The sequence below is a fragment of the Coregonus clupeaformis genome, chromosome 35, assembly GCF_020615455.1.
Source record: "Coregonus clupeaformis isolate EN_2021a chromosome 35, ASM2061545v1, whole genome shotgun sequence".
Taxonomy (NCBI): Eukaryota; Metazoa; Chordata; class Actinopteri; order Salmoniformes; family Salmonidae; genus Coregonus; species Coregonus clupeaformis.
Window position 1 is genome coordinate 37,316,796 of NC_059226.1, and position 11,268 is coordinate 37,328,063.

The 11,268-nt window shown below is 48.0% G+C and overlaps 1 protein-coding gene across 1 annotated transcript in view; it reads right to left on the bottom strand.

Annotated features, from left to right (window-relative positions):
- LOC121551686 (serine/threonine-protein kinase SMG1-like) overlaps positions 1–9,469 on the bottom strand; it is a 105,150-nt gene extending 95,681 nt beyond the window's left edge. The window contains 4 exon segments of the mRNA XM_045211068.1: positions 4,624–4,760; positions 5,039–5,194; positions 7,455–7,633; positions 9,029–9,469. Of these exon segments, the coding sequence (XP_045067003.1) occupies positions 4,624–4,760; positions 5,039–5,194; positions 7,455–7,633; positions 9,029–9,105 (549 nt within the window). The 5' untranslated portion in view covers positions 9,106–9,469.
- Between the last annotated feature and the right edge of the window lie 1,799 nt (positions 9,470–11,268).

Consider the following 11,268-nt stretch of genomic DNA (forward strand, 5'->3'; position numbering starts at 1 on the left):
TAAGGAGAGAGAGAGCGAGAGGGGGTAAGAGAGAGAGAGCGAGAGGGGTAAGGAGAGAGAGAGCGAGAGGGGGTAAGGAGAGAGAGAGGCGAGAGGGGTAAGGAGAGAGAGAGCGAGAGGGGTAAGGAGAGAGAGAGCGAGAGGGTAAGGAGAGAGAGAGCGAGAGGGGTAAGGAGAGAGATAGCGAGAGGGGTAAGGAGAGAGAGAGCGAGAGGGGTAAGGAGAGAGAGAGCGAGAGGGGTAAGGAGAGAGAGAGCGAGAGGGGTAAGGAGAGAGAGAGCGAGAGGGGTAAGGAGAGAGAGAGCGAGAGGGGTAAGGAGAGAGAGAGAGCGAGAGGGGTAAGGAGAGAGAGAGAGCGAGAGGGGTAAGGAGAGAGACAGCGAGAGGGGTAAGGAGAGAGAGAGAGCGAGAGGGGTAAGGAGAGAGAGCGAGAGGGGTAAGGAGAGAGAGAGCGAGAGGGGTAAGGAGAGAGAGAGCGAGAGGGGTAAGGAGAGAGAGAACGAGAGGGGTAAGGAGAGAGAGAGCGAGAGAGGGGTAAGGAGAGAGAGAGCGAGAGAGGGGTAAGGAGAGAGAGAGCGAGAGAGGGGTAAGGAGAGAGAGAGCGAGAGAGGGGTAAGGAGAGAGAGAGCGAGAGAGGGTAAGGAGAGAGAGAGCGCGAGAGGGGTAAGAGAGAGAGAGCGAGAGAGAGGTAAGGAGAGAGAGAGCGAGAGGGGTAAGGAGAGAGAGAGCGCGAGAGGGGTAAGGAGAGAGAGAGCGAGAGGGGTAAGGAGAGAGAGAGCGAGAGAGGGGTAAGGAGAGAGAGAGCGCGAGAGGGGTAAGGAGCGAGAGAGAGCGAGAGGGGTAAGGAGAGAGAGAGCACGAGAGAGGGGTAAGGAGAGAGAGAGCGAGAGAGGGGTAAGGAGAGAGAGAGCGAGAGAGGGGTAAGGAGAGAGAGAGAGCGAGAGGGGTAAGGAGAGAGAGAGCGCGAGAGCGCGAGAGGGGTAAGGAGAGAGAGAGCACGAGAGGGGTAAGGAGAGAGAGAGCGCCAGAGGGGTAAGGAGAGAGAGAGCGAGAGGGGTAAGAGAGAGAGAGCGAGAGGGGTAAGGAGAGAGAGAGCGAGAGGGGTAAGGAGAGAGAGAGCGCAGAGGGGTAAGGAGAGAGAGAGCGAGAGGGGTAAGGAGAGAGAGAGCGAGAGGGGTAAGGAGAGAGAGAGCGAGAGGGGTAAGGAGAGAGAGAGCGAGAGGGGTAAGGAGAGAGAGAGCGAGAGGGGTAAGGAGAGAGAGAGCACGAGAGGGGTAAGGAGAGAGAGAGCACGAGAGGGGTAAGGAGAGAGAGAGCACGAGAGGGGTAAGGAGCGAGAGAGAGCGAGAGGGGTAAGGAGAGAGAGAGCGAGAGGGGTAAGGAGAGAGAGAGAGCGAGAGGGGTAAGGAGAGAGAGAGAGCGCGAGGGGTAAGGAGAGAGAGAGAGAGAGAGAGCGAGAGGGGTAAGGAGAGAGAGAGCGAGAGGGGTAAGGAGAGAGAGAGAGAGGTGAGAGAGAGCACGAGAGGTAAGGAGAGAGAGAGAGCCGAGAGGTAAGGAGAGAGAGGGGGAGGGAGAGTGAGAGGAACACAATCAGTGTCAAACAGGGAGAGAACACAGTTCTACAGTGGAGATGCACCACCTGGTAAATATAACCCCTCCAGTCTAAAAACAGCCTTGGTAAATATACAGTGAGGGAAAAAAGTATTTGATCCCCTGCTGATTTTGTACGTTTGCCCACTGACAAAGAAATTATCAGTCTATAATTTTAATGGTAGGTTTATTTGAACAGTGAGAGACAGAATAACAACAACAAAATCCTGAAAAACACATGTCCAAAATGTTATAAATTGATTTGCATTTTAATGAGGGAAATAAGTATTTGACCCCCTCTCAGTCAGAAAGATTTCTGACTCCCAAGTGTATTTTATACAGGTAACAAGCTGAGATTAGGAGCACACTCTCAGCTTGTTACCTGTATAAAAGACACCTGTCCACAGAAGCAATCAATCAGATTCCAAACTCTCCACCATGGCCAAGACCAAAGAGCTCTCCAAGGATGTCAGGGACAAGATTGTAGACCTACACAAGGCTGGAATGGGCTACAAGACCATCGCCAAGCAGCTTGGTGAGAAGGTGACAACAGTTGGTGCGATTATTCTCAAATGGAAGAAACACAAAATAATGTAAATCTCCCTCAGCCTGGGGCTCCATGCAAGATCTCACCTCGTTGAGTTGCAATGATCATGAGAACGGTGAGGAATCAGCCTGGAACTACACGGGAGGATCTTGTCAATGATCTCAAGGCAGCTGGGACCATAGTCACCAAGAAAACAATTGGTAACACACCGTGAAGGAATGAAATCCTGCAGCGCCCGCAAGGTCCCCCTGCTCAAGAAAGCACATATACAGGGCCGTCTGAAGTTTACAAATGAACATCTGAATGATTCAGAGGAGAACTGGGTGAAAGTGTTGTGGTCAGATGAGACCAAAATCGAGCTCTTTGGCATCAACTCAACTCGCCGTGTTTGGAGGAGGAGGAATGCTGCCTATGACCCCAAGAACACCATCCCCACCGTCAAACATGGAGGTGGAAACATTATGCTTTGGGGGTGTTTTTCTGCTAAGTGGACAGGAAAACTTCACCGCATCAAAGGGACGATGGACGGGGCCATGTACCGTCAAATCTTGGGTGAGAACCTCCTTCCCTCAGCCAGGGCATTGAAAATGGGTCGTGGATGGGTATTCCAGCATGACAATGGCCCAAAACACACGGCCAAGGCAACAAAGGAGTGGCTCAAGAAGAGGCACATTAAGGTCCTGGAGTGGCCTAGCCAGTCTCCAGACCTTAATCCCATAGAAAATCTGTGGAGGGAGCTGAAGGTTCGAGTTGCCAAACGTCAGGCTCAAAACCTTAATGGCTTGGAGAAGATCTGCAAAGAGGAGTGGGACAAAATCCCTCCTGAGATGTGTGCAAACCTGGTGGCCAACTACAAGAAACGTCTGACCTCTGTGATTGCCAACAAGGATTTTGCCACAAAGTACTAAGTCATGTTTTGCAGAGGGGTCAAATACTTATTTCCCTCATTAAAATGCAAATCAATTTATAAAAAATTTTACATGCGTTTTTCTGGATTTTTTTGTTGTTATTCTGTCTCTCACTGTTCAAATAAACCTACCATTAAAATTATAGACTGATCATGTCTTTGTCAGTGGGCAAACGTACAAAATCAGCAGGGGATCAAATACTTTTTTCCCTCACAGTAACCCCTCCAGTCTAAAAACATCCCTGGTAAATATAACCCCTCCAGTCTAAAAACAGCCCTGGTAAATATAACCCCTCCAGTCTAAAAACATCCCTGGTTAATATAACCCCTCCAGTCTAAAAACAGCCCTGGTAAATATAACCCCTCCAGTCTAAAAACAGCCCTGGTAAATATAACCCCTCCAGTCTAAAAACATCCCTGGTTAATATAACCCCTCCAGTCTAAAAACAGCCCTGGTAAATATAACCCCTCCAGTCTAAAAACATCCCTGGTAAATATAACCCCTCCAGTCTAAAAACAGCCCTGGTAAATATAACCCCTCCAGTCTAAACACATCCCTGGTTAATATAACCCCTCCAGTCTAAAAACAGCCCTGGTAAATATAACCCCTCCAGTCTAAAAACATCCCTGGTAAATATAACCCCTCCAGTCTAAAAACAGCCCTGGTAAATATAACCCCTCCAGTCTAAAAACATCCCTGGTTAATATAACCCCTCCAGTCTAAAAACAGCCCTGGTAAATATAACCCTCCAGTCTAAAAACAGCCCTGGTAAATATAACCCCTCCAGTCTAAAAACATCCCTGGTTAATATAACCCCTCCAGTCTAAAAACAGCCCTGGTAAATATAACCCCTCCAGTCTAAAAACATCCCTGGTAAATATAACCCCTCCAGTCTAAAAACAGCCCTGGTAAATATAACCCCTCCAGTCTAAAAACAGCCCTGGTTAATATAACCCCTCCAGTCTAAAAACAGCCCTGGTAAATATAACCCCTCCAGTCTAAAAACAGCCCTGGTAAATATAACCCCTCCAGTCTAAAAACATCCCTGGTAAATATAACCCCTCCAGTCTAAAAACATCCCTGGTTAATATAACCCCTCCAGTCTAAAAACAGCCCTGGTAAATATAACCCCTCCAGTCTAAAAACAGCCCTGGTAAATATAACCCCTCCAGTCTAAAAACAGCCCTGGTAAATATAACCCCTCCAGTCTAAAAACAGCCCTGGTTATCTAAGGCCTGTCATAAGAGACAACAATGCAGAGCTCAGCCAGAGAGAGCGACACAGTTGTACATCCCAAATGGTACCCTATTCCCTTTATAGTGCACTACTGTTGACCAGGGCCTATAGTAGTGCACTATGTAGGGAACAGGGTCCCATTTGGGATGCAGCCACTAATATCCCTCTAGACCAGAGGCCCTGACCACTGACCACAGCTATCCTATCCTAGGGAGAATCTCTAAGCTAGGGAGTTAAGACCTCCCTGGGTTGCTGGGATCAATTGACTGACTGATCACCTCACCACTGTTGTTGTCAGAGTGAGTGATGAACTACCCAGATTGAGATGATTGATGACCTCACCACTTTGTTGTCAGAGTGAGTGATGAACTCCCGGAGCTGTCTGACGGAGGTCAGCCGGCGGTCCCTGTCCTCCTCACGGGACACACGGCGCAGGAGGTTGGACAGGCGAGACTCATCAGAGTGAGACATCCCTCTGTCTGTGGAGAGAGAGAGAGATGAAATGGTGATTATAAATGCCATTCTATCTAGGCAAACTGAGTAGATCGACGCCTGTACGGGTGTCACATAGGCCAGTGGTTTCCAAACCTCTCCTCAGAACCCCCAGCCAATCCATGGATTATATCTATTCCACAGCTAGCACCCGATTCAACTGGTCAACTAATCATCAAGCCCTTGACTAGGTGAATCAGCAGTGTTAAGTCTGGGGGTTCCTGAGGAGAGGTTTAATAACCCCTGACGTAGGCTAAATACTCACCGTGGGATTTCCTCATGTCCTTAGAAGCTAAAGCACGGTTTCCATGCTGCTGAAAAGTGGTCAAATCGGCGGTCGCATCGTTGATCCTCAACTCTTGCCCCAACGACTTCCAACCAAAAGTATCATCACTGAACCCTCCTGCAGCTTCATATCCTCCTGGGGGTGGGGGGGCAGAGAGCGAGAGAGGGGAGAGAGAGAGTGTGTGTTGGAAAGACAGAGGGAGAGAGGTGGAGAGAGAGAGAGGGGAGAGAAAGCGTTAGTCTTCCACCAGAAAGCATACAGTGCTAGCTCCACCAGAGAGTGTTCTGGTTATACAGCCAACAAAGCACAGAGAAATGATCACCATCATTACTGCTGTATGAGCCCATGGATGAAAGTCCAAACACAGTGAAAGATGGAAGAGGTGGTCATTCCACCACAGCAGTCTCAGAAGGAACTGTTCCTGTCACTACGACAACGCTGGCTGCGCCGGAGATGGCACCCTCTTTTGAACTACTTTTGACCAGGGCCCATTTACACAAAGTGCCTCAGAGTAGCAGTGCTGATCTAGGATCCGTTTTTCCCTTTAGATCATAATGAATATGATTATATGGACAAATCAGCACGCCTGCTCTGAGATACAAAACAATTGTCAAAGACTCCAGCCACCCAAGACATAAACTGTTCTCTCTGCTACTGCACGGCAAGCTTGTACCGATGCACCAAGTCTGGAACCAACAGGACCCTGAACAGTTTCTACTCCCAAGCCATAAGACTGCTAAATAGTTAACCAATAGCTACCAGGACTATCTGCATTGACCCTTTTTACACTAACTCTTTTGACTCATCACATACGCTGCTGCTACTGTTTATTATCTATCCTGTTGCCTACTCACTTTACCCCTACCTATATGTACATATCTACCTCCATTACCTCGTACCCCTGCACATCGACTCAGTACTGGTACACTGTGTATATAGCCAAGTTATCGTTACTCATTGTGTATGTATTCCTTGTGTTATTATTTTTATATTATTTCTCTATTTTACTCTCTGTATTGTTGGGAAGGGCTCGTAAGTAAGCACTTCACTGTTCGTCTACACCTGTTGTTTACGAAGCACGTGGCAAATCCATTTTGATTTGCTTTGTGGATACAGGGCCCATGCCACAGGGCCCATGCCCATGCCACAGGGCCCATGCCACAGGGCCCATGCCACGACTGGCTCATGTGAACTACAATCCCAACGCTGTTTTAGAACGTTCAGAAAGGTCAACAGCCATCACTTGCAATACGGCCATTTAAACATATGGCACTCATCTTTCATCAGCAGTTTTGCACAGATCTATACAGCTATGGTTATCCATAGAGCTATCCGACCAAACTACACTTCCCCAGTTAGATTACACACAGGTGTTAGGAGCGCGGTAGATGGCTAATTAGCACAGCTGGTCAAGCTCTGTCTACCGTCAGCTTTCCGTGACCAAGCGTTGAAACATGGCGATGTGGCCGTGTGGGAACACCAACCCTATCATGGTATGCATGAATTTAACCTTTATTTTATTTTTTTAAGATAAGGTCCTTACGCTTCCAAAACCGTACCGCAAGTGATGCATGTTCATTTTTGGACTGAGCGTTGGGGATCTTATCAAAACTCCCCCATACAAAAGACGCCTTCGTCCAGTGACTCATGTGTAATGTAATGGAACTGTGTGTCATGATCAAGGGCTATGCGAAGGCATGCTGCCATGGAGTCCACTACACTGGTGCTGGAGTACACCGAAACCAAGGGTCTGAACATGAAACGTGACCAAGCACAGCTAGTCTCTGGAAGCGGACGCATCATTATTACAATACCAGCTGCTAGCGCGCACAGCACATGATTAAGCACAACGCCAAGCACCGGTGTGTGACTTCACCAATCACCGTAACTAAAATTACTTAGGCTACAGGGCAGCGTAGGTGGCTAACACCTTGTATGCGTCCCAAATAATAATAATAATAATATAATAATATGCCATTTAGCAGACGCTTTTATCCAAAACGACTTACAGTCATGCGTGCATAAATTTTTACGTATGGTGGTCCCGGGGATCGAACCCACTACCCTGGCGTTACAAGCGCCATGCTCTACCAATTGAGCTACAGAGGACTATATGCACTATATAGGCATCCTATTCCCTATATAGTGCACTATTTTTTAACCAGAGCCCCATGAGCCCTTGTAGTAAAGTAGTAGTATAGAGGAAATATGTTGCCATTGGGCCCTGGTCAAAAGTAGTGCACTACATAGGGAATAGGGTGCCATTTGAGACGCAGACTTCTCTACCATGAGGGCAGATATCTGTGGGGAACCGGGGACGCGCGGTGCTTTCCTTCCAGATGCAGTAGCACGCACCCCCCCAAACATGCTGCAGACAGTAGACAGTAACACCCACCCCCTTCGTCCAGAGTGTCTGCAGTGGCTGGGAAGGCATCATTGTGTAGGAGAGGTGGGGAGACAGGCTGGTCCGAGGTTGCTACTCCCACTGCTGTTGGGTCGTATACAGCTGGACCCAGGTCTCTGGTGGCGATGCGCTTCACACCGTCCTGGCTAGCTGCTGACACACTGTCGCCTCTGAAGCAGGCGGACGGAGGGACGGACACACAAACACATAGTCAGTGAAATCCACCAGGGAAGACAGTCAGGGCAACTTGTACTTGCTAGATAGTGGTTCATCATCATAACTTATATGGACACACTCCCTACAGTTTGACAATCTCACCCCAATCTGGTTTACAAGTCTAGGATTGAACAACTGGATACATGGATGGAGAAATTATTCTAGCTAATTTACAGCACTGTTGAATAGTTTTCCACAAGACTATGAGCATTTGTCTGAACAGAAACGTCAAATGCAGGTCTCAACTGAAGGAATGTTCTAAAAACACCTCCCTCTCTTTAATCAAGAACTGATGAGCTTGCATAATGTACTTTATTGATGTCCCTGTGCAATTCAATCCGCTGACAGCATTGCTAAAATCACTTTCGTTTGCTGGCAAAGGGTGGTACCGCGCCAACTAGGAAAGATAGCAGGTTAGCAATCAGTTAGCAAGCGTTAAAACATAGTAGCTAGTTAGCTGTCTTCTGGTTAGTTATTTTTGAGCGATAGCTAGGTAGCCAATATGAACTATCAAGCTAAAGTCATCTAGCTAATCATTGTTGACCAGATAACGTAACACAAGACAGCAGGAAAGACAAACGTTGCCCACCGATGGCTCATCGTTCCGTAGCCAGGTAGCTAGTTAGCCAGCTTGAAAGCCAAAGTTGCCACACTATACGTTAGCACACCATTTGATGTCAAATCAGTTTACTGATCCGGATACCGCGTTATCAAAGCACAACCACCCAACGATTGGTAGCTAGCTATCTAACAAGCCCAATCACTCTGGGGACAAAGGTGAAGAAAGTTAGAACCTAGCTAGCTAACGAACACCAGCCATAGTTAGCTTGCTAGTTAGCTGGCTACATTTGCGCTTTGAGCTAACTAACGTCAGTTAGCCAACTAACTAGCTGGCTACCAAGTGAAGGTAACATGTCATCTCAGTGACAACGAATATTGGCTAATAATAGTAATAACTACCAATTACTAGCTAACACCACTTCCAATGTTACCGAAATAGCTGCCAAGCATTGGCTTCTCTGACCACTAATAATATTAGGTTAGCTAGCTAGCCATGTCTACCTAAACACGAGGAAAGCATAGCAATGAAATGCGGCAGGTTGTGTTTAGAGTCCGAATAAATGCGCAAAGTGTTGGTTATCCTTGATAGCGTACCTAGCTAGTTTGGATAACGTTATCAAGCTTGAGCGTTAGCTTGGTTACTGGCTAGTTACTGTTATCAAGCCATTTCCCTCACGTGTGGGAACCAAAGTGGCTGACTAGCTAGCTAGCTAAATAAAGAAGCTGCGGTTAGGCCCAGCGAATCCCCGTTCTATTCTAGACTGTCTCACCCGTGGCGCGATACCAACCTGGGCTGCCAATCATTCCAGTCTCGCTGCAGTTTGTGGGCGCTGCTAAGCCGAAACCCAAGGGCTTTACGGCTCATTACCTTTGCGAGAACAGCATGACCTGCTCTCAACGGGATTAAATTCGGTGAACAAGCGTATTCGCTCGCTATCTGTTTATTTTACGTCCATTAATGGACCCGCTACAGCTATCAGTGTGCGTTATGTTTTGTGTCGGGTCGGCCTCCTTTCTTTTTTTTCCGGCTCCCACTCCTTCTTCGATTCTTGATGAAAGAGCCACGGCCCCCTTCTCTTTATAGCAGCGCCATCTTCCGGACTTTGGAACGACCAAGCAAGCGCTGTGAGCGCAACAGGTCTGTTCAAATAACCCAGAGGTTTACCTAGCTAACTTCACTGACCCTCAAAAAAACATACAAATAATATAAACCGATGTTCATCTTCTCAATCTCCTCTGCAGCTAGCAACTGCAGCAAGTTGTTTTTTGCACATCACTTGGAATATGCGTTGCCAAGCGACAGCATCTCGAGTGGGAGTGAGAAGAGAGCATGCATGCAGCAACAGTAAAGATAAAGATGAGCAGAATTCAAGGCATTATGGTGTGTGTACTGTGTAGTACTGCAAACTTCAATGTTTTTTTTTCATAAAATGTCACACACACACACACACACACACACAGCTATGTCTTACTATACTTGTAAGGACTTTTTGGGGACAAACAATTGATTCCCATTCACACACACATGCACATTTTCTCTGAAACTCCAGAAACAAATGAACAACAGGGTAGGACAAAACCCCCTCCCTCTAATGTAGAGAAGCTGTAACTGCTGAGAGGGAATGAGTGTGTGATTAAACATAATTGAACATACCTGTAAGAGAAGGGTGGAGAATCTGGCCAATGTACAGTATTTGTATTTATTATGGATCCCCAGCTTTACAGGAATATGACTCTGAATATAAACAGCAACACCTCCCCCATTGGCATTCCTGTCTCTTATGTAGATGTTATAACCATGTATTGCTACCACTGTATCATCAAAGGAATGATCTAAGTGAGTTTCAGAGATGAATGTATGAATGTTATCTGTTACTAGCAAGTTATCGATTTCATGAACTTTGTTTCTTAGGTTACATATGTTAATGTGGCCTATTTTTAGTGATTTTCTGGGATGTTTCATTGTTTTTATTGCTTTACTGTGAGGCTTATCAGAAGTAGGCATGACAGCAATATTTACACTGAACAAAAATATAAACGCAACATTGTCACGATCGTCGTAAGGAATAGACCAAGGCACAGCGTGATGAACGAACATGGTTAAACTTTATTACCTTTAGTGATAATAGACCACAATAACCAAAACAAGAAACGACTCGTGAATTCCACGGTAACAATGACCAACACGGAACAAAAACCCACAAACACAAAGGGAAAACAGACAGTTTAAATATGGCTCCCAATCAGAGACAACCAACGACAGCTGACACTCGTTGCCTCTGATTGGGAGTCACTCTGGCCAACATAGAAATAAACACAACAGAATGAACACACCCTGGCTCAACATATAGAGTCCCAGAGCCAGGGTGTGACAGTACCCCCCCCTAAAGGCGCGGACTGCAACCGCGCCTCAACTTGAACAAAACAGGGGAGGGCTGGGTGGGCATACCTCCTCGGCGGCGGTTCTGGCTCCGGCCTTGCCACCCACCCTCCAATAAACCCCCCATAGCGCCCCTGATCCAGTCTGGCCCCGCTGGCTGGAGCTGAACTGGACTTAGCAGGAGCGGTTAGCTTCAGCTCCATAGTGGAGCAGTTGACCGGTACCTTACCAGGCACCGGTGACCCAGGCACGGGTTGTGCTGGACCGACGACGCGCACCCCTGGCTTGGTGCGTGGAGGAGGAACGGGCCTTACCAGGCTGACGACGCGCACCCCTGGCCTGGTGCGTGGAGGAGGAACGGGCCTTACCAGGCTGACGACGCGCACCCCTGGCCTGGTGCGTGGAGGAGGAACGGGCCTTACCAGGCTGACGACTCGCACCCCTGGCTTGGTGCGTGGAGGAGGAACGGGCCTTACCAGGCTGACGACGCGCACCCCTGGCCTGGTGCGTGGAGGAGGAACGGGCCTTACCAGGCTGACGACTCGCACCCCTGGCTTGGTGCGTGGAGGAGGAACGGGCCTTACCAGGCTGACGACGCGCACCCCTGGCCTGGTGCGTGGAGGAGGGACGGGCCTTACCAGGCTGACA